At 38.0% G+C, this 27,084-nt stretch overlaps 1 protein-coding gene across 1 annotated transcript in view; it reads right to left on the bottom strand.

Moving 5' to 3' along the window:
- Window positions 1–27,084, bottom strand: part of SMC1 (structural maintenance of chromosomes 1) — a 635,181-nt gene that overhangs the window by 334,634 nt on the left and 273,463 nt on the right. Inside the window, exons 11-12 of the mRNA XM_090388169.1 lie at window positions 14,496–14,573; window positions 2,299–2,510 (exon numbers count right to left, since the gene is read on the bottom strand). Of these exons, the coding sequence (XP_090244295.1) occupies window positions 2,299–2,510; window positions 14,496–14,573 (290 nt within the window). The remainder of the gene's footprint in view (window positions 1–2,298; window positions 2,511–14,495; window positions 14,574–27,084) is intronic.

Below are 27,084 nucleotides of genomic sequence, written 5' to 3' on the forward strand. Positions count from 1 at the left end.
TCCCATCCCTGTAGAAGCAGTCTCTCCTGTTAGCAAGCACAGACCGTGCTGAGAAAAATTCTATCCCATGAGCCTTGCACAATCTCTCCAAGGCCGAATTGATGAAAAAGGCTCTCATATACTCCATCGTACTGTGTCTGGACAGAATTGCAAACATTTTCAAATTTAACTCTAAACTGAAACTTTTTTCGACATTGACCTGAGCTTGTTATGTATGTCCTCAGATCTTTTACTCTGTTGTAAATGTTGGCACTAATGTCATTAGTGCCAACATGTACAACAAAATCATCTTTTGTGCCCTTAAATGATATCTGATCTACAATGCCATCCACTTTTGCCTCTTGCAGTCATATCTTTGTCCTATTCTACCTACCCTTTTTGCATAATATATTTCCCGTTTCTCTGACAATGGTCACTGATAATAAATAGCTCCTGTGGAATAGCACATTCTGCCTTGAAGATTGCCACTGTGTTGCCTTAAGCTCTGGCATTGAGTTAGGGAGCTGAGAGCTTGATAGGCCCCCATTTTAGTTCCTTCAAGGGCATCTATCTACCCTTCAAACTCTCATTCTGATGCCCATCAGAATGCCGATTTGGCACCTAATTTTTTCACACTCTGTGCACCTAGAACACACATAAAGACATCATCCTGTTCCAGAAAGCTCTGCAAACATTTCACAAGTTGCATATTTTTTCAGGCTGTGATGCATTATAGAATTGCCCATTTATATTCTTCCTCGAGCCACAATACTCCCACTACTCTGTGCCCATTACTTTGTTGCTCTAGCCTGGGGCATGATTTTAAGTACAATTTAATTGATTAACAATGAAAATTAATAATTTTCATTAATTTTCGATTAATTGACAATACTACACTAAGCTAATAGCTTCCTAAATGCGATGATACATATTACTCTATTTAGTTTTATATGTTTGTTATTTGGTTTTTAGGAGCATTAGCAACTAAGGCCATATTGCTCCGGGATATGCGGTGGTCATTCCCTGAATGACCTTTCCGCATCCTCCGTATTTGGTGGTGACGGGCTCGAACCCCGGTCTAATCAAGAAGCGTGTGCTATGCACTGCTGCTCCTTCCCACCTGGCTACGGAGGCGCCTCATTAGTTTTATATCTTACACTATCGAGTTCGAGATATATGTTATGATATACTGTAACAATCAGAAGATTAAATTAGTTATATCCTTAGCTAAATATAAAAAAGATATATGCCCAACAAATCATCAGAACCTTCGCTACTTATCATATCTAAAACCCAATATTCATCTGCACCATAGTGCAAAGGAATAGCAGGGTGATTCAAAAATGACAACAAATGAAACCATTTACTATCATGGAGGATATGTTTTGACATACAGTAATAATGTTTGTGTATGTAGTCGGAGTATACGTTTCCATTGTCAGCTTTTAAAATGTATATACTGCTATCTGCTCTGAGTGACTTAAGTGATGCTGAAGTAAATTAAAAATATCACACTCTGTGTATATTTGCAAAATTAAATATTTTAGTTTTACTGAGTATGGAAATGAAGGTTCACTAAATAAAACTGCATTAACCTTTTTGATCTTGACTCCCAACTTCAACATTAATGCAGTTTTATTTAATGAATTGAATGTGCCTTTGTATAGGATTCTTTTCCACATTTGGTATTCACAAACTATTTACTTCTGCATTCCCTTCACTCAAACATACATTAAGTGCTGGTCTTTTTAATTTTTGCAATGTTGCTATAGGTGGCAAATATGCTTTAGCAACTGGTCTTGTGGTGATTAAATTTAGCATGCTTTTCGTGGTGAAGGTTGAGAAAAATGATTTGTTCTGTGGATCCTAATGGAGATGTACACTATACTGTAAATGAAAATGAGACTATAAGAAGTGCAGTGTAGCTGAGTGATCAATTGCGAGAGTGTGAAAATGTACACATGTTTGAGTATACCATGGTTCAAGTCCATGGTTAATATAGTTAATGATGGTATTCAATGTCAAAATAATTAATTGTAAACTCCTAATCTTTTGATAATGCTGGAGCATAAACAAGTTTGTGTAAAAATGCAAATTAATTTTTTCCGTTGTCTCAGAACCTTTTTCACTGATGAAGAGTGTGTGACAGTCAAATTTAAATTGCTATAATATTTATCTAAATTCTGCTGTTAACTCTTCTGTTACTACATAGCAAAATACTTCCATTTAAGAATAACAAGATAAATTTAAATGAAGAACAAAAACACAAGTATGCAGAGGAATGTAGAGAGAAAGAGTTTGTTGATCTTAAAAACTTACCTTAACCTTTCTTTTAGAGGCTTAGCATCAATATAATCAAGGGGAAGAAATGTTTCTGCTTCCAACATCTGCTCCTTTAAATACTGAATACACGAGCGGCCTGTTCTTTCTGTATCAACAACTATAGCTTCCATGTTTTTACCAAGTACTTTGGTAATAGCAACATTATATCGTTTATGAATAGGCTGGCACATATTTACAAGACGATCATACTAAAAAAGAAATAAAATCTCCGAGTCTGAGAAAAACTTTATAACACTGAGAAACTGCACTAAACAAAGGAAGTGATTATAATTCTAATTTTCATTTAAAGACTAACATCACAGGATTTCCATGTTTTAGTTTTTTGACTACCTTCTGAAGTTAACAAACAATGCAAGTCAGGTGAATGCAGGATGGCTGCAAGTTGTCATTAATGGTTAGTCTGTAATCAGGTCACAAAGGAGGTTAGGCAGGCAAAGGCAGATTACAAGAAATCCTTGGCAAAAGATGCTAAGAAAAACAGCAAGGATTTCTTTACTTATATAAACTCTAAAAGGAAAGGGATGAATCAGATTGGTCCACTTCACATCGATGGTTCGACTGTTGATGATCCTGCTCAGATAGCAAACAAACTTAATGAGTATTTTGCATCTACATTCACACGTGAGGAATTATTAAGGTTTGAAAATGACAGAAGGTTATCAAATTGTAGCAGGATACTTAATGATTTTGTAATAACTGAGAGCAAAGTGGAAGAGAAATTGTTGAAGTTAAACGTAAGAAAAGCACCTGAGGTGGATGGGATCTATCCAGTTATATTAAAGGAAGCGGCAAAGCAACTAAGCAAACCCTTAGCCATAATTATGACAGCGTCCTTGGACTCAGGGGAGGTTCCGACGGACTGGAGATGTGCAAATGTATCCCCAATTCACAAAGGGGGATCGAAGGGTGACAAGAGTAATTACAGACCACTTAGTTTAACTTCTGTTCCTGGTAAAATAATGGAGTCACTGGTTAAACATGCATGCCAGGATCAAACAAGACTGCAACAATAATTCAGACACAGCATGGGTTTGTTAAGGGAGTCTTGTCTGACAAATTTGATAGGATATTATGATGTGGTTACAAAGGAACTGGATGCAAAAAATTATTTTGATATCATATATTTGGATTTCAGGAAAGCTTTTGACACTGTTGTGCATGGAAGACTACTGTACAAATTGAAGCAGAATGGTATTAAGGGTAAGTTGCTACAATGGATAAAAGGATGGTTAAGTGGGAGAAGACAGAGGGTGGTAATCAATGGGTGCTGCTCTTCTTGGACTAATGTTATTAGTGAGGTCCCACAGGGTTCGGTGTTAGGTCCACTGTTGTTTTGTATATTTATCAATGATATTGACGAAGGTATATATCAGGCTTAATGTCGAAGTTTGCAGATGATACAAAGGTTGGCAGGGTTGTTAATGACAGTAATGGCAGTGTGCTACTGCAACAGGATCTAGATAATTTACCTTGACAAATGCAAAGTACTGCATATGGGTAGAGGTAACCCCAGAAGGCAAAGTAATGGAACATCTTGAGGGTTTAGTGTCAAACAACATTAACTACAAATGTTTTGAGAAAACTTTAGTTTTACTTTATACAAATAACAATGCTGTTGTTGTTATTTAGCTTAACGACACAAGGGCTACTGAGGCCAAATTGTGTCTTCTCATAGTTTATTTAGTAGAAATATACCACTGTTGATGTTAAATTAAATACTCCTATATAGGCCAATACGTTTTAAAAATATTACAAGTTCATTTATGTTTGCTTCATTTCCCAGGATATGAGTTAAATCATGTGAGAGGTTTAACATAGAGACTGACTGAAAAGTGTTTGACCGTATGGTTGAATATAGGGGACAATCAGAGAGTAAATGCCTAATAGTAAGTTGACTGTCACAGGATGAACACTGGGGTGGATCTTCTCCCAGTAGCAGGAACAGATGAGTATGATGAGTGTGTCTAATTCTGAGTCTTGCCAGTACTACTTCCTCTCGTCTGTTTTGTCGAAAGCCTGAGAGCCACAGCTTTGGTTCTTGCTTTATCTGGTAAAGTTTATTGTTGGTGTTACTTTTCCAGATCTGTGACCAATTGTCGTAACTTGCTTTGCGGATAACAGGCTTATAATCAGTGTAAGGAACCTGAGGATATTCTGGGACAGCTGGTTGAGGATTTTTAGCTGCAAGATCCGCACTTTCATTTCCCGGAATACCACAATGGGCAGGGATCCAGCAAAAACTGATTGATTGATTAGACACACTGCAGGAAAATAGCTGAGAATGAATGTGTTTCAAGGTAGGATGAGAAGATGAAAAATTCTTCCTTATGGCAGAAACAGCACTGAGCGAGTCAGTGTAAATTATGACAGGTGAGATGGAAAGTTCAATAATTTTACTGAGTGCTAATTTGATGGCATATAATTCGGCTGTGAAGACGCTGCAGACTAATGGTAGTGAGGCAGTAACCGTTAGAGAAGGAAAAACTGCAGCTGCTGCAACCGCAGTAGATGTTTTGGATCCGTCAGTATAGACTTTACAGGCATGGGAATTCAGAGTAGTGTGAGCTAAGTGCAACTGCCTTATATTAAAGGAAGGTACAGTATTCTTTCCCCACTCCAAAAAATGTGTATCGTGGGAGGAAGAAACGTATGTCCAAGGTGGAACAGGTGCAGTTGTGTCCTGAAAAATATCGCTTAAATTGATATTCCAACTCTGAGAAAGCTCTTTAATCCTGAGTGAAGCAGGTCTGTTTTCACTTGGCTTGCTGTCATATAACAAATCCCACCGAGTATTATAAAGATACTCCCAACTGGGGTGAGATGGAAGACTCTGGATCTTAGCAGCATAGTGGAGCAGTAATGATTTCCTACGAAGATGTAATGGAGGATCATGTGCTTCGATATAGAGACTCTGGATTGGAGAAGTCCTAAAAGCGCCCAACGCAGTCCTGAGGGCACTGTGCTGGACAATATTTAGACGTTGTAAAGTAGTGCTCCTGGCAGAGTCATACACCGGACAACAATAATCTAACCGTGACCGGATTAAAGTTCTATACAGATGCAATAATGTATACCGATCAGCGCCCCATGACATAGCCGAGACTGATCGCAGTATATTCAGATGCTTTAGACATGTATTTCTTAAATGAGAGATGTGAGCTTGAAAATTCAGCTTGCTATCTAATATCACTCCAAGGAATTTAACGGTACTTACAAGCGGGATTGGAATGTTGTTTATTTGTAATTCCGGATCGGGATGGAGAGCTCGTTTCTTGCAAAAGTGGGTGAGAGTGCATTTCTTTTCTGATAGTCTGTAGCCATTCCATGAAGTCCACGATTGTATTTTGGTAATGGCAAGTTGGAGCTGCCGTTCGATGGTGTTCATACTTTGAGATTGACAAGAAATTGTAAGGTCATCTGCGTACATGTAAGTTTCAACAGTTTTTGGGATGTCTCGTGTTATGCTGCTAACTCGGATTGAAAATAGTGTTGGACTAAGTATCGATCCCTGCGGGACTCCTTCTTCCTGAATGTGGGATGCAGAGAGTACATTTTTATACCGGACCTGAAAAGAACGCAATTGCAGAAAATTTTGAATTATTTTCGGCAAATGACCTCTAAACCCCAAGTGGTAAAGGTCCATAATAATCCCATGACGCCATGTAGTGTCAAATGCCTTTTCAAGATCTAGGTTGACCATGACTAGATGTTGTTTCATGACAAAGGCATTGCGGATATGAGATTCGGCTTTGATAAGCACGTCCAGCGTTGATCTATTCTTCCGAAAGCCATACTGATGATCTGGAAGGAGATTTTGTGACTCCAGGATGTAAGTAAGCCTAGTGTGAACCATTCTTTCGAAAATTTTACCCAGGCAGCTCGTAAGAGATATTGGCCTATAGTTTTCAACACAGGAATGATCTTTTCCTGGTTTTGGTAAAGCAATAATGAAAGAATGACGCCAGGAAGAAGGATAGGCATTTTCGGAGAATATCCGATTATAAAAGATTAACATGGTACTCAAATCTTCTTGAATTAAATGCTTCAGCATAACATAATGAACTCCATCTGGGCCTGCAGCACTGTTTGAAGATCTGTTTAACGATTCTTGAAGTTCTATGAATGTAAAGGGTTGGTTGTACGGGAAAGAGCGGTGCGTGAAAAAGTTGATTTTATATCGTTCTGCACTAGCTTTGATGTTCTGAAATGTGGACCCATAGGAGGCAGAAGCAGAGATTGTAGCAAATGATTCAGCAAGTGCATTAGCAACTTCTTCAGCTGTAGATAGGTCTTTCCCTTTCCAATGAAGTATTGGAGAGGGCATACGAGCGAATTTCCCATTTAGTGCCTGTATTTTTTTCCAAATGAGGCGTGTGTCGGTGTCTTTTGTGATTGTTGAGGCAAAAGCGATCCACGAGTCTCGTTTCGCTTTCCGTCTAATCTGCCTTGCTTTTGCTTTAAACCTTTTATAAGCAATGAGGTTATTAGTGGTGGGATTCTTACGGAAATTATTCCAAGCTCGGTTTTTTTCCTGTTTGGCAGTGAAGCAATCTGCATTCCACCAGTGATTTCGGTGATTGCGATATGTCTTGGATTTTGGAATGTAGGTATTTGCTGCAGTCAGAATCTGATTGGTGATGTAAGTATTTACATCATCAATAGATTCCTTTTTAACGTAAAGTCTGTCTAGAAGTATTTGAGCAGAATAGCCATCCCAGTTCGCCTTTTTAAACTTCCAAGAGGATCGTTTATCAGGATTTGGTGTTACTCCTGTTTGTAAGGAGCAAATGATCGGAAAGTGATCACTGCTAAAAGGATCAGTTAATACAGACCATGTCATGATTGGAAAGATGGAAGGTGAGCAAACTGACAAGTCAATTTGAGAAGTAGATCCTGTAGGTAGGTGGATGTAGGTAGGAGATCCAGAGTTTAATAAGTTTAGGTCATTATTATTTATAAATTCCTCGATCAACTTGCCTCTTCTGTCCATTGTAGCTGATCCCCACAATGGATGGTGTCCATTAAAGTCACCGAAAAGACAAATTGGAGTTGGAAGTTGTGCGATTAGGTTGTCAAGTTCTGATTGGGCCAGTGATAGAGATGGTGGAATATAAATCGAAACAATGGTAACTGAAATACCAACTGCAATCCGAGCTGCTACAGCTTCTAGGCTGGTTCTTAATTGGATCGGTCTGGACGGTATGTTAGTATTTACAAGAATGGCTACTCCTCCACGGGCAGGAGACTCTGGGCTTCTGTCTCGTCTGTATATCATAAAATTTGAGAATTTCGGTGAAACTTGGGGTGACAAGAATGTTTCCTGTAGGCATATACCTATGGGATTAAACTGAGAGATTAAATCCCTTATGTCATCGGAATGGCTGCTTAGTCCTCTACAATTCCACTGTATGATGTTAGGCATTATTTTGGTTTGGCTGAAGATGATTCATCTGACTGTTTTTTATGTGCAGGGCATTTTTTTTCGGTCTTTTTTTGGGAATAATGGACGTCCAGTATCCATAGTGTCATTGGCATGGAGTTCTAGAATAGGGTCTTCATCATTTTGGTGTATATCTACTTCCATAGTGTTGGTTGGTGGATCAGTTTCCTTAGAGTCTTTATTGGGTTTCAATCTTTCTGCATCATTTGAGACTGTCACAGTAGCAGTTGGGATACTAATTGGGGTGTTGGTGGCATGGCTGGTTTTAGTTTTAGAATTTTCTTTTCCAGTGGTTGATAAGGTTGTTTTAACCCAATTAGCTAGCGAGACGTTGGGCGGTATTGAGACATCTGTTTGAATTGCAGTTGTTTGAAAACTGCGGGTTCGAGAGGCATATGATGGACTTGGCATGGTCAACATTATTTGTCTGCGTGCCTCAGGATGCGTGTCACAGTAGCAGTTGGGATACTAATTGGGGTGTTGGTGGCATGGCTGGTTTTAGTTTTAGAATTTTCTTTTCCAGTGGTTGATAAGGTTGTTTTAACCCAATTAGCTAGCGAGACGTTGGGCGGTATTGAGACATCTGTTTGAATTGCAGTTGTTTGAAAACTGCGGGTTCGAGAGGCATATGATGGACTTGGCATGGTCAACATTATTTGTCTGCGTGCCTCAGGATAAGTGACTTTATGTTCTACTTTGTATTTTTGGATTGTCCTACCTGTTTTCCACATCTCACATGATTTAGAAAAGGCGGGGTGATTGCCTTTGCAGTTGGGGCAAATGGGAATTGCGGCTGGACAATCTGCCTGTGTATGATCTTTTGCTCCACAAATAGGACAGATGGCGTCACCTCTGCATGCCTGCTGTGAATGGCCATATTTTTGGCATTTGAAACAGCGAAGAGGATTTGGGATGTATGGACGAATTCGACAATTTAAATATCCAGCTTTTACTGAGGATGGCAAATCAGGAGTACTAAAAGTTAAAATGATGGAACGAGTTGGAATGAGATTTCCATCTTTTTTTGTCATAATTCTTTTAGCAGCGATTACCTTTTGATGGCTAAGTTCTTGGACTAATTCCTCCTCAGACACTGTAATTAAGTCCCATTCTGTGATGACTCCTTTAGATGAATTTAAGGTATTGTGAGGAGTAACGGACACTGGTAATCCACCAAATGTAGTTGTTTTTAATAGCCACTCAGAATGTTTGGATGTGGCTGTTTCAACCAGGAGATCTCCTGATTGTAGTCGCTTCACCATTTTTGGTGATCCTGCAATAGATTCTAGATGTCTTTGAATCATAAAGGGTGATAACTTGCCCACGGGTTGCGTGGACAGAGAGTGTATCACAAGAAAATTAGGGATGTCTGGACGTTGGGCTTCAGTTCAAAGCCTTTTTGGTTGATTAATATTATCATGACAGGATTCTTGTCTTGAGCTTGAAGGCTCTAAGGGTGGAAAATTGTTTGAATCCATGATAGCTCCTTTTTGCCCTGGGGGTTTATCTTTACCACCCAGGTTTCCGGCCCCGCCACGGGGAGGCAGGAGCAGTGCCACGAGGTGACCAAGCGGCTGAGTTAGTAAGTTAGTACTAATAGAAAAAAACAGAAAGGTGGTTTCCCTTTCTGGGCTTCTGCCTACTTCTTGTAGTGCGAGAGAGCTACTATGCTATAGAAATAAAGAAAACGGTTTTTCAAACTAAAATAGAAACTGTTCGCTCAAATGTTCTCTGTAGAAAAACGCTTTGGAAAACGCACTAGAATCGCTTGGCCATGGAACGCTTGGCACCCGGGGCCAAATAACAATGCATATTACCTTTATACAAATAACAATGCATATCACCTTTATACAAATAACAATGCATATCACTAGAAAGATGCACTTGTAAAGTACATCTTTCTAGTACTTTACAAGTTAGCTTGGGCTAGAAGCACATTTCCAGCAAAGCAAGAAAATGTCAAATGACTTTTTCTTGGTTAATTACAAAAAAGTTTACTTCAAAATGATTTTGTAGTTAACACTGTTTGACACTAAACCCTTGATCTGTCTTAAGAGGAATTATGTACTATTCTTCGTGGAGGAACGTTTCAAGCTCCTTTGAGTGATGATGGTGAGGAAATCTGCTTCTCATTCTCCTCTCAAAATATGCCCACATAGGCTCAATAATGTTAAATCTGGTGATTGCGCAGGCCATGGAAGATGTTTAGACTCAGTGTCACGCTCCCCAAACTAACATTGGACATGTGGATTGGAAAACGTTTTGTGTGTATTGGAGCAATATCATATTGAAACATGGCACTGTTTCAATATGATACACATCCCTGTTTCCACATGGGATGAACCTGGTCACTCAGAAAATCAGAATAATCAGTGGCAATAATTTGTCTATTCACGGTGATGATAGGTCCTTAAAAATACCAAGATATTGCAGCCGCCCAAACTACTGGTGATCCTCCTCCATGTTTGATTTTTAGCACAAGACAGGCAGGATGATGTGCTTCCTTTGAAAGCACATCATCCTGGCTATCTTGTGGCAACCATCATCATCATCAATCAATCATGTTGGAAAAGTGTGAATGATGATTCCTATGAAAATATGACATGATTTCAATCATCAATTGTTCAGTTTTTGTGCTCCTTACACCACTACATCCTCTTTATATCATTTCCATCATTAATAAGTGGCTGTGCCATAAATTTCAGCTTTATCGAGTTCTTATTGAAACTGTTTTGCTAGAAACTGTATTGCTCAGGCTCACATTAAGTTCTGCAGTTATTTTTGAGGCAGAAATTTTGTCTGTGACCTACAATCCTTTTCAGTATCCAGCAGTCTCTTTCAATCAGCTTCATTTTTCTGCTACAATGAATGCAGACATCACTTTTGATACATTAAGAAAAAAAACCCGGCAGTTTTAGCCACCAATGCCCCTGACCAACAATCTGACCTCTTTAGAATTCAGGTAGGTCAGTCATTTTCTTCACATACCTTTTTATATCAGTTCTACATAAACATCAGTTTTTATCACCTTTCCTACACAGTACTTCACACTGCACGGGGGGGGAAACATCACTGCATGTTCATAAATACATCATACAGCCATTACAAAAACTATTACTTACATTCATGTCAGGTGTTTCCATTATTTTGTTCAACAAATAAATGCTTATTTAAAAATAAGCACTGATTAATAAAAAAATTGAAGACATTAACAGAGAATATTTAGAGCAGCATGAAAATGCAGGTTTGCAGACTATAATAGATTCATTGTTGCAAAACAATATACATTACTGGAGAAGAGGCAGATTTTTATATAAATTTCTGAAGGGACTATGAAGTCTATGAGACAAACTGTAAAATGCTAGAAACATAGTTAAGGAAAATTAACATGAAAGAAAAAAAGACGAATTCAACCAACCTTCTTTGATGTTAAAATTCATTTACTGATTCTGTTGTAAATTAAATAAAAGTGATAACTGTAGTTGATTAAATAAACCAATAATACTTTGTGAACTATTTCAGCTTGAATAACATATTTATGTTAGCAGCTACAATAATGGCCAAAGAGCATTAGCACATAAACAACACTGTAGTTGCTTGCAATCAGCGTTATCTATGAAATATTAGCAACGCAACAGACAGTTAGTTAGTTAGAGAACAGCTGTTTTTAGCTTCATATGTAGCAAAAAAAAAAAAAAAAAAAAGAAAGCAGTTAAGAGCATTTTGGTTTTTAGGAGCATTAGCAACTAAGGCCATATTGCTCCGAGGATATTCGGTGGTCATTCCCTGACCTTTCTGCATCCTCCATATTTGGTGCTCATATGGGCTCGAACCCCGGTCTAATCAAGAAGCATGTGCTACGCACTGCTGCTCCTGCCCACCGAGGTGCCAGGGCTAGAGTTACTGAACCATTATAGTAAAGAAGTGTACATGAATACTTATGGTTATATTGCATATTACAGAACTTAATGAAGATAAGGTTACATGAAGTTTATGAAACAGTTTTTCAAAACAAGGATGGCAAGCAAAAATACACTTTTATAGAGATAAACTGAAACTAGGTTTTTCAAAAATAAAAAGTGGTTGTTTTATCTGTTGTCTTCCAGCAATGTTCATATGTTTAATGAAGGGTATGTGTTAAACTGGGGACAAAGATATGTGCATTATTAATACTTTTTTTTATAAAGAGATGACAGTTGAGAAAACAACTGCAAAGTATATTAATGGTCATTTGTATTTAGGAAAACTTGGTTAAAGAAGAAAATAACCTGTTTCCTGATTTGCTGCACACAGAAATGCTATAAGATATTATGGGGCACACTGAAGTTGGTAAAAACCTGACAGAAAATAAAATATATTACTCACATGAAATTGGTAATATGACATACTATTTGACAAGGGGATTTGATAAATATGATTCAAATTAATCCCCAGTCAATTATTGAGTTAGTAAGTTAGCAAGGCAAGTAAACAACAAATCCCATTTGTTTGGAGAAACTCAGCTTAAATTCTTTTGATTGACCATGGCTTGTTTAGCTTCAAAATGTGAGAGGGAAAGCGCGCCCGCACGCACGCACACAGCCTTATTTTTCACAGAAACAAATTATCTACGGTTTCCACATTCACCTTTAACTCACTTTTCTTAGAGTAAGTAAAGCACACATCTTTTCCTATTTTCCTTTTCAGAGAAGACTGTATCAAGAATTAGCTGCTGAAATGTTTTTGAAAAGTCTCCTGTCTACCATATAGGTTTTTAATTTGAAAATAAACATAATACAAAGAGTTATATGTACGGAACCTAATTTTTAGATTTGCATCTTAAATATTATTATTATTCTATAGGTAACAAAAAAAAGTCACATCCACTGAAACCAATAATTTCATAAAAGAGGGCTCTGCAGTAATGAAATATCTTTTTTTCAAAGGACTGTCTGGGAAACAAATCTAAGGATATGATGAAGATATTAAATACTATCAGCCCAAGTGGTGACATCAGTTTTTTCCATATGGTATCATCAAAAAACAAGTTGATGAATTATTTAAAAGTAATGATCACAGAGTCACCACAGATGAACCCAGGTCTTGACAACTCATGGCTGTCAGGTGAGCACCCACGCACATGCTGCTTATGGCCAAATTCTAAAAAAATCTGATTGGATTGCAATTAATAACAAAGAACATAAATGACCATCTGTAAATGAATCTGACATACTGTCCAAATAGTCTTGGGCATTAAAAAAAAAAAAAAAATCAGTTAAACGGGTGCCAAAAGATTTTAATGCAGAGAGAGAGAGAGAGAGAGAATGGTAAATTAGACCAAGGCCATTCTTGGAAAATTTGTCCAGGATTCAAGTAAGTTTATCAGCTAATTGGTGACCACAAAACTTGGATTTGTTACTATGATCTAGAGGCCAAACAAAAGCCCACGGAAGAACCACGAAAGATCTCCACTATGGAAATGTTCAAAGATGTTATCAGCCACCAAGTGATGGTATTAGTTTTTTTGGAAGAATAGGTCGTATTCATTGGTAACCTTCAAAATGGTAAATCTGTTAGGTGTACACATGAAAAAGTGTAAATTTTCAACTTATACATAAACCACTGCTTCACAAACATTGTTGTTGTTGTTGTTATTTGATTTTTAGGCGCATTAGCAACTAAGGCCATATTGCTCTTGGGATATGTGGTGGTCATTTCCTGACCTTTCTGCATCCTTCGTATTTGGTGGTCACGGGCTCGAACCTTGGTCTAATCAAGAAGTGTGTGCTACGCACTGCTGCTCCTGCCCACCTGGCTAAGACGGTGCCTCACAAATCCTGAAAAGAAGCTTTTAAAAAATAATAAAATAAAATTATGTACCAAAATATTAATGAAAATGAAAAATAACCTCCAGAAGGGGAAGGAGAATCCTGCTTATTACAAAAGTGCTATAACAGGAATTTACTGTATATGCTTTTCTGTGAATGGTGAGCATCATTTCCTGATCATACTGAGGAGGATCATCTCCTCAATATGAGCAGGAAATAAAATTAAAAGTAAACATTGTATGATTTATTATTGCTATAGGTAGGATAATTTCCTACTGTCTAATAAGAGCCCATTAATTATGATTTCGGGTTTATATTGAAAGAACTGAACTTAGTGTTTATTGTCACATTTTGACATATTATTCTTATAGTGGATTCATAATGGAGAAATACCTGAAAATGTGAGGTGGGATGGATGTCTGTGTAAAAGATCTACAAATTCATTTGTATTGTGGACTGAGTCCCAGAAGACGATAATGATTTGCCAGTGTTATTGGAGATAAATATCAGTTACATTCTTATGTTTTAATAAAGCTACAAATGGGAGAACATGTGTTTTGCAAAGCTAACAGAGTACACTGTTAGTCAATATATATCATGACCCCCCCCCACCACCAGATGGGCAGATAGAGAATATTTTCAAGGGCATGTTTAAGGATGTTACCCAGCAGTATAACTGCTAAATTTAGTGGAAAGTGATGTGTACATACAATAGCATCCTTCTTTTTTTCCCCCAATGTTTTCAGCTAATTTCTACATACAAGTGCCAAAGTGAGTCAATAGACACTGAAAAGTGGTTCACAATATTCAATTAGTTAACAAGAGAACCACTCAGAGTGTTCACAATTATGAATCAAGCCAATTTTGCAGTGACTCACCTTGAATATGCTAAGAGGAAACAATAAATGAGTTTTTAAGGTACTTACCACACCAGGAAAAAGTCGCTTGAAGTGATCAACAATTTCAGCTTTCTTTCTTCTCCTAGAATCTTCATGCTTATCAACCTAATAAAATAAAGGAAAAATTCATCATCTCAATAAAGTGCACATTTGGTTTTATTTTTGTCAAATTTTGAGAAAAATAAAAACCAAATTTGAATTAACTCATGAATATAAACACCAGTTAAAGATCCATTGTAATTTTTCTTTATCATGAAGTCAATCTCAAAGACAGTCTCAAAAAATGCAATGTAAATTATAGAACTACAAATTCCACCCACCTGGTTTAAAAATTAAGTGTATCATATAAGCAAACTTCCAAGGAAAATGCCACTGAACAGAACATTATAGAATCGGGACTGTACTGTAATGCTGACTCTTTTCTACTGATAAGAAATACAAAATAATTCAACTGGAGGCAACCTTCAATTCTTATTTTGCAGAGATTAACTATAAAAGACTTGCCCAATCTAAATATTCTATGTGTGGGTGGTTGTTGTTGTTGGAGGTTTTACAGTGCAACGGCAGTTAAAGGCCATAATGTGCCAAACATAATGGTAGGAGTTACCAGGTGTCATTAAAGGTGAGATGTGTATTTCGGGAGATTTAAACACTATATTCTGTTGTAGCATTTTATCTTTTTTAGAAAAGTGAAAATTGCATGAATGTCAGACCTGTCATCTAAAATTTGTTGCAAAGTAAGTATGATTTGGGCTACATGGCTTGATAAGAAGGTGATTCGCCACACTCCATTATAGAGAGGGCAGTCAACTATGATGGGCTGGACTGTGATTTGTGCTTAGCAGTTCAGACAGAAAGGCGGATCTGACGAAGAAAGAAGATAAAAGTGAGTAAGGTGTGCATGTCCTATTCGAAGTCTTGCAAGTGTGGCTTCTTCCTTTCGGTTCAAGTGGAAGCTAGATGGCCAAGACTGGAGATTTGGTTTAATCTGAAGGAGTTTGTTGCCTTCTTGGTTTTGTCAGATGGTTTGCCAGTGATCCATACTTCACCTTGTTATAAGACTCTTACAGTCAGAGAAAGGGATGTTGAAAGAAGCGTCAACTGGTTCCACAGAAGATTGGCTAGGCGCCTCCATAGCCAGGTGGGCAGGAGCAGCAGTGCGTAGCAACACGCTTCTTGATTAGACTGGGGTTCGAGCCCGTGACTACCAAATACGGAGGATGCAGAAAGGTCAGGGAATGACTACCGCATATCCCTGGGGCAATATGGCTTTAGTTGCTAATGCTCCTAAAAACCAAACAACAACAAGAAGATTGGCTGCATGGTCAGCACTCTCATTGCCAGGTATGCCAACATGGCTAGCGACCCAACAAAATTTTACTACTTTTAACTTTCATGTCCTTAGCTAGGTCAGTCAGCAAGTTATGAATATTACCAAGTAGGTAGTTGTGATGTTTTCTTGGTTGCTGTAAAGTGAGAAGGGCACTGAGGGAGTTGGTAAAAATAATGCTATGGGTAAACTGATGAAATTTTATAGTTTACAGGGCCATTTGTATGGCATATAGTTCAGCAGTAAAGATGCTGCATTCTAAAGGTAACTGACTGAAGATTGTGGAAGAGTGCGTAGCACACGCTTCTTGATTAGACTGGGGTTCGAGCCCGTGACTACCAAATACGGAGGATGCAGAAAGGTCAGGGAATGACTACCGCATATCCCTGGGGCAATATGGCCTTAGTTGCTAATGCTCCTAAAAACCAAACAACAACAAGAAGATTGGCTGCATGGTCAGCACTCTCATTGCCAGGTATGCCAACATGGCTAGCGACCCAACAAAATTTTACTACTTTCAACTTTCATGTCCTTAGCTAGGTCAGTCAGCAAGTTATGAATATTACCAAGTAGGTAGTTGTGATGTTTTCTTGGTTGCTGTAAAGTGAGAAGGGCACTGAGGGAGTTGGTAAAAATAATGCTATGGGTAAACTGATGAAATTTTATAGTTTACAGGGCCATTTGTATGGCATATAGTTCAGCAGTAAAGATGCTGCATTCTAAAGGTAACTGACTGAAGATTGTGGACGATGAAAGAACAGCAGCAGCACCGACATGATGGTCAGTTTTGGAGCAATTAGTATATATTTGGGTATAAAATTCATATTTTTCAATTAGAGATTTGTTAAGCTGTTTTATATTCTGTGGAGAAAGAGTACTTTTTCCCCATTCTTGCAGGGATAGATCACATGCTGAAAGACAGAGAGCCCATGGATGAGCAGTGAAACTAGTTGTGGCTATTTTAGAAAGATCTAGCTGCCAATTATCGAGTAATGAGTGAAGACGTATGCCAGCAGGTCGATTTATTGATGGATAAATGGCATACAAGTTCTCCCAATCTGGAGTAAATAAATGTTTCCACGCTGGATGAATTGGTTAGCCATTGATTTTGACAGCATAATTTAACGGTACAATTTGTTTTCGTAGAGAGAGTGGAGGATCATGAGCTTCAGCGTAAAGGCTGTGGACTGGAGATGTGTGGTAGGCTCCAAGAACAATTAGCAGGCCACCATGGTAAATAGGGTCCAAAAATGTTAAGACGCTGGGTCTAGCATAGTTGTTAACTGGAGATCCAAAGTCTAATCATGATCTTATGATAGCGTGATATAAATGAAGAAGTGTATGACGGTCAGCACCCCACGATGTAGCTGTTAATACTCTCAATACATTTAATTTCTTGAAACAGGTGATTCTAAGTTGTTTGATATGGTCATTAAAGGTCAATTTTTTATCTAAGGTTAAGCCAAGAAATCGGATAGTAGGCACAACAGGTATGATGTAGTTCCCAGCTTCAGAATTGGGTCAGGATGGAGGTGACGTCTTCTACAGAAGTGAACTGCGACAGATTTTTCGGATGATATGCAAAAACCGTTATCTGCAGCCCACATCGTAATCCTGTTAACAGCACCTTGAAGTTGTCTCTCAATCATTCTCATGTTTTGGGAGTGACAAGATATATTCTAAAGTCATCTGCATATAGAGCAGTAAACACAGTGGTTGGAATGATCTTTGATACAGAGTTGATTTTTATAACAAATGGTGTGGCACTGAAAACTGAACCCTTTGGAACACCTTCTTCTTGGATGAATGAGAGAGGGTGCATTGAATATGCACCTGGAACGACCACTGTTTCAGAAAGTTCTGTATGAACTGTGGCATATTGCCCCCGAAACCGAAAGTGTAGAGATCGCGAAGAATTCCATATCGCCAAGCTGTATGAAAAGCTTTCTCGATGTCTAAATAAACTGTAGTCAGATGTTCCTTCCTTATGAAAGCATTGTGAATCTGGTTTTCCATTTCAGTCAAGAGGTCTAAAGTTGACCTACCTGTATGAAATCCACACTGCAAAGGACTGATAAGGTTATATTTGTTCAGCAATCAGGTGAGACGAGAGTTTACCATTTTTTCCATTATTTTTCCCATACAGCTGGTGAGGGAAATAGGCCAGTAATGACATGGATTCATTGAGTCTTTGACAGGTTTTAATAATGCTCTGACATATGCATGTCTCCAGGTATCAGGGAAAGCAATTTCAGTAAAAATTTGGTTATACAGAAAAAGTAACTTCTTCACGAAGCGACTCTTTGCTCAGCTCTTTTAAAATGGAATAGTGAACCATCAGGTCCAGCAGCACTAGGTCTTGTGCTATTAAGAGCAAGCCTTATTTCAATTATGGTAAAGGGACAGTTGTATGATTGATGGTGGTTAGTGCCAAAATTTAACTTCTGTTTTTCAGCAAAGAAAAATTTCTGGAATTCTGGTGAGTATGAGGATACGGCAGAGGTTTGGGAAAAAGACTCTCCAAGAGTGTTAGCTATGTCCCGAGGCAGTGAAACGTCATTACCATTTATATTCAGTATTGACAGATGTGAAGGATATTTGTTATACATTTTTCTAATATTTTTCCAGATGGTTTGTGTTTTGGTGGTCCTCGTGATCAGGGAAGTGAAACATTTCCCTGATTCTCTTTTGCTTGACTGCTGAATGGCGCCTAGTATTGGTGCTGGATTTTTTAAACTGGACTAGGTTAGCAGTGGTAGAATTCTTGCGAAAGTTATTCCAGGCTTTATTTTTCTCTCGTTTGGCTTGGTTGCATTTGTTGTTCCACCAGGGTGGTTTTGGTTTTATTTGCAGACTTATGGAAACTCTTGGTATTGCTACTTCTGTGGCCTGTAGTATTTGGTTTGTTATGTAATCAACAGCATCATTTATTGACACATTTGAAACAACTGTTTTTTCTAGGATTACTAGCTGCCTATATTTTTCCCAAACAGCTTTTGCAAAGTTCCATTTGGCTGTCTGATTATGGCAGCATGGTAAATTTGCTTCTATGTGACAGGCTTTTGGATAGTGGTCACTACCCAGTAAACTATCATGAACAGAACATTCAAACAGAGGAAAGAGGGCTGGTGAACATATGGAGAGGTCAATTGCTGAGCTTGACCCAGAAGGCAGGTGAAAATAAATGGGTAGTCCAGTATTCAGTAGGGTCAGATTTAATTTACAGCAGGACCCCGTTACGTGGTTCGCTTTACGCTGATTCACTATAATGCTGTTCTTATATTATAACCCGTATCTGACTATAACGCTGTCGCAGATCACTATAACGCTCTTTTACAGATTGCATCTTTGGCATATCTTTTCATTTAATGGAGTCGATAGCTTAAAAATGAATACCAAAACAGCATTAAAATGTTTCCCATGCCGACTTTGAGAAATTTTCTCACACTCAGTGAAATTTTCTCGCACGTTAATTTAATTGCAGTACAGTGACTTGTTACGTAGTTCTGAGATCAACATTTTAATAAATGATCATGTATATTGCTTGTAATATTAGCGTTATCCAAAGAATAGTCATCACTCAGTACAGTATTAGACATTGTGCATAATGGACAGTTTACTCGAACATTGTATCATAATTAATGCAACCAATGCAGTTCATTTTCAAAGAGTTAATAATGGCCGATAAGAATGAAAAAGCAACAACGTCTGGGCACAGTACGAAGACTATAAATGTAAGAAAAATACTGAATTTTCAAATTAAATTAGACGTTTTGAAGTGAATCGATTCCAGTGAACGACAAGCAGATGTGCGCCATAATTTAGGACTTGTAAGTTTAACTGTAAGAACAATTATAAAAAAATAAAGAATTAATTTTAGCAGTGGGAAGGATAGCTGTTCCACTGCAAGCGACTAGGGCTAGGCCGGCTATTAGGATTGAAATGGAAAGACTTTAACTAATTTTATTGAAGATAATATCCAATGCAGAATTCAGTTAAGTTAAATATTATTAAAGAAGAAAAAAAAAAAAAAAAAAAAAAGAGGGCGAGAGATTAGCCAATATGATGATCTGAAGAAAACTCACCTAAAAAAAAAAAAAAAAAAAATGTGGAACCATTTAAAACTGGTAAGGGCTGATTGAATAGATTTAAAATCCAGGGAGAAGTCACAAGTGCAGATTAAGGAGCCAAAACTTTCAAAAAAGAACTTGTTAAAATTATTGAAGAGGGGTATTATGTGTTATACTTCTCAACAAGTTTTTAACATAGATGAAGCAGGACTTTTGTGGAAACGAATGCCTAAAAGAAGTTTCATATTGAAAGAAGAAAAAAACATGCCAGGTTTCAAAGCGGCGAAGGATCGGTTGACTTTATTGTTGGGTGGTAACGATGCAGGGGATTTAAAATTAATACCCCTTTTAGTTTATTTGGAAGAGGGCCAAAGTTCAACCCAAAATCAACACATTTTTCATGATTAAATTCATCAGTTAAATTAAATCAATTAAAATCAATTTAGATCAATTAAATTCATGATTTTAATTGGAATTTTAAGTTTAATTTTGATACGCAAGTAGTTACCACAAAGTTATATACGTATGTAATGCAGAATATTTTATATGTACAAATATTTGAATGTTAAATATTTTGATCGACATTTGTACATCTTTTCACTACTGTTTATTACTGATTAGGAAAAACCTATGGCACTGACCGCAACTCAAAAATACATATGTTACCTTATGGGAATGCGGCGCTCACTTAGTGCGGCTTCACTTAGCGCTCTGTTTTTCCGGAACGAATTATCAGCGTTAAGCAGGGGTCACCTGTATAAAGAAACTTTTCTAATATTTTTCCCTGTTTATCGTATATCTTATTACCCCATAAAGGATTATGTACGTTAAAATCCACCATGATGCAAAAGGAGGAAAGGGAGCTGAGATACAAGGGTTTGAAGATCACTGTACGAGATGCCGACCGGGCTAGCCGGGTGGGTAAAGTGCCTGCCTGGCAACCCAAAGGTTGCAAGTTCGAATCCCACCTCAGGCTTGGATCAGAGCAGAAAATGCAAACACCGTGGGAGGTGCATTATGGCCACAGAAGCAGAGGCACCAACAACTAACAAAAAAAAAAAAAAAAAAACTGTACAAGATGTCTTGATTAGGGGGAAGATATAGAGAGACAATGGTAAGAGCAAAATGAAAAGATATTCGAGCAGCTACTGCTTCAAGATTTGTTTGTAGCATTAATGGTCGGGAAGGGATATTGGAGCTGACTACAATTGCAACCCCTCCATGAGCCAAACTGGTTACATGAGAAACTCGATCTTTTCTGTAGATAACGTGATGTTTAATTGAGGTAGTAACAGAAGCAGTTAATTTAGTTTCTTGAAGACAAAAGGCAACTGGGTTATACTGAAGAAGGAGATTCCGAATGTCATTAAGGTTACTGCGTTATCCTCTACAATTCCATTGAAGGAAACTGGGCATTATTTGGTAGTGGAGTCCTCAATTTCTGTCTGAGGAGCTGTTGGCTTATGGTGAACAGATTTTCTTTTCAGAAAGTACAGTCTTCCTGTCTCCATCTCTTCTTCTGGGAAGAGGACGAGAACTGGTTCTTCTTGGTCAGTGTTTCCTTCCATTTCTATTGAGTCAAATTCAGTAGAATCATCACTTTTTGAGTAATGTGGGTTATTATTAGTATGCAGAACAGTGATTGGTGTATTAATAGCCCTGCTTGTCTTAGATGGTTTGCTAGATAAGGACACAGCTGCCAAAACTGACAAGCCCAGTCTGACATTGATGTGTTCGGGGGAAATGTAACTTCTGTTTGAGTACCAGTTGTTGATACTCTTTGCACAGTACTGCTTACTGCAGTTGGCTTTTGAACTACTTGAGTGAAAGTGGGTCGGGAGTTGAACTGAGCCTGTACCGACTTTTTGGTATGTGATGTTTTGTTTGGCTTTGACTTGTTTATTGATTTTTTTCTTTTTTCCAAAGAGGACAATCTCTGGAATAGGCAGTATGTGGGCCATTACAATCTGAGTACTTGTGCTGTTCTGATTACATTCTGAGTGAATGTGCTCGTGTGAACCGCAATTAGCACAATTGGCTAAACCTCTGCACAAGTTTTAGGAATGTCCAAATTTTTGGCATTTAAAATAGTGTGTTGGGTTAGGAACGTACAGTTTTATTTGACAATTGAGATACCCTGCTTTGACGGATGTTGGATCGGGGAAAGCATTTTCTGTAAAAATTTGGTTATACAGAAGAGGTAACTTCTTCATTAAAAATTAACATTTGATAGCCCAAACGTTTCTCTTTTGGGCTATCAAATGTTAATACAGTAAACCCCCGCTATTCACGGTATCTGTATTGGCGGTCGCTGATTTAATAAATATGAAACCTAAAAAAAAAATGTGAATTTTAGCATTAGCATTAGTAGAGGCATTTGATGCAAGAAAGCAAGCTTATGCAGCATCAGCCAAAAAAAAAACCCACTTCCACTTCACCCCTCTGTTCGTTCAAAATACCTGTCCAGCTGAGCCTTAAACTTATTTAGGCTATCAACCTCCACTACAAGGGATGGAAGTCTGTTCCACCAACCAACCACCCGCTGGCTAAAGGCAAATTTCCGCACGTCTGTCCTACATCTGTCTTTCCTCAATTTGAATTTATGCCCTCTCAGGTGATTTTTCTGAGCTAGAGGAAGAATCCCATCAGCATCGAGCATGCTCAAACCATTCAAGGCTTTATACACCTCTATCAGATCACCTCGCTGGTGCCTAGTCTCCAGACACAGTTCATGGCATTTTAAAGTGCCATGAACATTTTCCACCATAAAAAAACATGGGCATGGCTAAAATTATCTTTCCCGGTCAAAACAGCACTGAGTGGGTGGGGGGGAGTTTGGTTATTTGGTTTTTTTTTAGGAGCATTAGCAACTAAGGCCATATTGCTCCGGGATATGTGGTGGTCATTCCCTGACCTTTCCGCATCCTCCGTATTTGGTGGTGACGGGCCGAACCCCGGTCTAATCAAGAAGCGTGTGCTACACACTGCTGCTCCTGCCCGCCTGGCTACGGAGGCACCTGGGGGAGAGGGGTGACCAAACCGTGAGTGTGGATGCTTCTCGCTAATCAGTATGTGTTATGCGCTTGTCATGGAAGGTTTCGTCTTTTGCTTCTAATTTATATGCTTATAAATTGATTAAATTTATCAAATTATAAATTGATATGATTACAAAAGTGATAAATCTACCGTTTTGCAGTGTAAAAAACAGACTTTTTCGTGTGTGTTAATGGAAGGAAGTGCCTTTATTGTGGACAAGTTCTTTCTAACAGTACAAAAATATGGCTACGAATAACAAGGGAAATGTGAAAATATCAAAGAAGGTGATGACGTTAGCGAATAAAATTGAGTGATTAGACAAAATTTCTAATGGTGAAAGTGGCAAAACATTATAAAATCAATGAGTCAACGGTACGATCAATCAAAAAATCCACCGTAGTGTCCGTGAAAACGCTGTTGTTATTTGTTGTTATTTGGTTTTTAGGAGCATTAGCAACTAGGCCATATTGCTCCGGGGATGTGCGGTGGTCATTCCCTGACCTTTCCGCATCCTCCGTATTTGGTGGTGACGGGCTTGAACCCTGGTCTAATCAAGAAGCATGTGCTACACACTGGTGCTCCTTCCCACCTGGCTACGGAGGCGCCATCCGTGAAAATGCGCTAATTGCTTCAAAAATTTGCTCTATAACTTGGGATGTTAAATTAGAAAAAATGGAAAAGGCTTTAAATCTGTGGATAGAAGACTGAACCCTAAATATAATTCTGTTAAGTTCACTCATCATTCGTGAAAAGGCAAAACTCCTTCCTTTATCAACACTTTAGTGAAACTGGTGATAGCACTGGCGGGATAAGTTTTTTAGCTAGCAAAGGTGCTGGTTTGAAAGATTTGTTTGAAATTTCTAATAAATATTACATTTAATATTAAATTGTTTCTTATTTTCATTTCGATGCCATATGCTCGCATTTCACTATGTACTGTCTATGTACATAATCATATTATGAAGGTACATATAATACATACATAGACAAAATTTTAGATTAGTTTTTCTTATATATTTCATACTTTGGAACGGAACCCCTTTATAACTATGGGAGCCATAACTCAGTATTCGCGTTTTCGGTATTCGCAGCATTTCTCAGGAACGTAACCCCCGCGAATAGCGGGGGTTTACTGTATTATGTTCCGAGTCGGAACTAGAGCATTGTCTCGTTTGGCATATATGTGTTTTACATGCACAATTCCTTGGTCTTGTAATTCATTTTTCAGCTCTTCTTCTGAGAGATTAATAAGGTATCACTCAGTTTTATCACATCCCTAGAGGGTAGCATGAGTGGAAACAGTGATGGATAATCCTCCAAAGAATGTTACTTTTTGGAGCTTTTGTGATTGCCGTTCGTCTGAGACCTCAACAAGCAGGTCACCAGACCTAAGACCACCGCGGGTTGTTTTTGACGATCCTATTATGTTTTCTATGTGTTTCTGTATTTTAAAAGGTGAGAGACTATGCAGAGACTGTTCTTGAGTAGAGTGCAATACAAGATGCATTGGAGCTATTTCCTTAATAGTATCAGTTTTTTGTCTTTTGGCACTGCATGAGTTAGAGTCTTCTATCTCATGAGTAGCCATGTTAGGATCCTTAGGTCCTGTAGGGGAGATCATTTTTGCCCTGGAAAGATAACTTTTCTTTCCAGGTTACCAGCCCTGCTACGGGGAGGCAGGAACAGTGCCACAAGGGTAACCAAGTGGCTGAGTTAGTTTGGTTAGTACTATTAAAGAAACAGAAAGGCGAGTTTCCTTTCTGAAACTCTGCCTAGTTCTTGTAGTGCAGAAGTTACGCAATACAATTAAATAATGTAAAAACTATTTAAAACCAAAAGGAAACTATTCGCTTTGCACAGCAGTATAGAGCTCACCTGGAATCGCTTGGTTACGCTAATAATCGCTTGGCACCCGGGGCCCTGTCTGGGACGAAAAAATAATCACCAAACTTAAGCATTGAAATCACGTTATACTTTGAAGTCAAAACAAATTTCTTTCAAGCATGGAATTAGCTCTAATGAATATTACAGACGGTTATGAATAGTTACACTAAATACTGTTTCACTTTAATATGCATTGCCCACACAGTATAAAATATAGATTTCATACAACCATTAGCAATCTCTTAAAAGAATACACTCTGTGTAAAATATGTAATTTATAGAGAGTGTATTCTTTTGAATTGCCATTAATTTTTTTCAAAAGAAGTAAAAATTTTGATCATGTCTCTATAACTCATAAGCCTAATGAAGCTGCTCAGATTCAAGCAAGGCCAATATCATCCAAGTTTTTTATTTGTGCTATACAGAACAGGTAATTGATGTGTCTGAAACACCATGGATTTTAAATTTGCATATAACAAAGATTTTTCTTTCCTGTGCCATTCAAATTAGGGCAAATGAGAACTGTTTTTTTTTTTTTTTTTTTTTTGTTGTTGTTAGCGCATCAGCTTCTGTGGCCATCAAAGATTTTGCATTTTACTGTGATCCAAGCCCGAGGCGGGATTCGAACCCGCAACCTTTGGGTTGCCAGGTAGGAACTTTACCCACCTGGCTAGCCCAGTCGGCATGAGAACTGTAATACCATATACTGACAGTTCACCACCTACATGCTTTTCACTCTTGAATTTTAATGTCCTGCCAGGAGTTAATTTAAAAAGGGGTTGTGTCTAATCTGCATTCATCTTTATCTACGCATCCTTCATGCACTTTGGGCCACTAAATTTACACACTCCAAAACAGTTGTACTGTTTTTGTCTTTTGCTCCACTTGTAACTTTGAGAAAATATATGTTGTGACACAACTTAAATCAATCTATCCAACCAGTAGAACACACACAGTTCTCCATTCCAAATAAGCTTAGACCACTTACCACGATATTTTCACTCCTCTTTTGTTTAAACCACTTTAAAAGATACTCACTGACATCAGAATACAAGTTTCATTTTTCTACAGTTCTTCTTCTTCTTACATGACTCAATAATTTTCTGTTTAGAATTCATTCGATAACTTAAATTCATGAGGAATAACACATATCTTCTGCATGTTTTCTATTTCTCTAATAACTTTCAATTTATCCTCAACACTTAACTTTTGCTACAGTCCATTGTAAAAGTAGAGCACTGTATGGTGCAAAAACCACATGATTAAGATGTAGTTAAAAAAATGTTATTGCTCATGAATTTCAGTTATAGAATTCAAAATAAGAAATATTTACGTGAAAAGAACTGAACAATATGGAAGAAGCAAGCAATGGAAATTCAAAACAAAGACAATGTTTTCAAGCTGAAAGTAACAACTCGTGTGTGAATGGCACTAAATGCACAAGAGTTTAATTTGAGTTCTTGAAAAGTTTCTCTTAAGGTCATCAATTTCTAATAGCAAATGCAATTCCATAATGACACCCTGTTCAGAGAAAAAACATCTTGCAGTACAGTGCTAAACAGGAAACAAGGAACAGTACAGTTATATAATCAAAACATCTCCTGCATACATACAACATCAAAAAGAATGATGACTGAAGGTTTTTGGTTTCATTACTTTATATATAAGGAAAATGCACAGCTTATTATTTTAGCATTAGCAGAAGCATATGATGCAAGAAAGCAAGCTTAGGCAGCATCAGCCAAAAAAAAACCCACCACCCATTTTCCCCATCCATTCGTTCCAAATGCCTGTCCAGCTCAGCCTTAAATTTATTTAGGCTATCAACTTCCACAACAAAAGATGAAAGTCTATTCCACCAGACTTTCACCTTTTGACACTAATAAACCACCCGCTGGCTAAAGGCAAGCTTCCGCACATCCATTCTACAACTGTCTTTCCTCAATTGAATCTATGCCCCTCAGGTTCTTAATCTGAGCAAGAGGAAGAATACCATCAGCATTCAGCTTGTTCAACCCATTCAAGGCCTTATACACCTCAATCAGATCACCTTGCAGATGCCTACTCCAGATACTGCAATTTGCAGAACTTTGTTCCCCTCACCAATCTTGTTACCCTTCTTTGTACTCGTTCTAGCAACTCTACATCCTTCCTAAAATGAGACCTGTACACAGTACTCTAGGTGTGGCCTGACCATTGCCTTGTACAATGGGATAATCACCTCCCTGTCCCACTAGCAAAATTCCTATGTATCATTGACAAGATTTCATGACCTGCCCTGGCAGCCTGTCTGCAC

Source organism: Mastigoproctus giganteus, chromosome 13, assembly GCF_048544385.1.
Source record: "Mastigoproctus giganteus isolate SK-2022 chromosome 13, ASM4854438v1, whole genome shotgun sequence".
NCBI lineage: Eukaryota > Metazoa > Arthropoda > Arachnida > Uropygi > Thelyphonidae > Mastigoproctus > Mastigoproctus giganteus.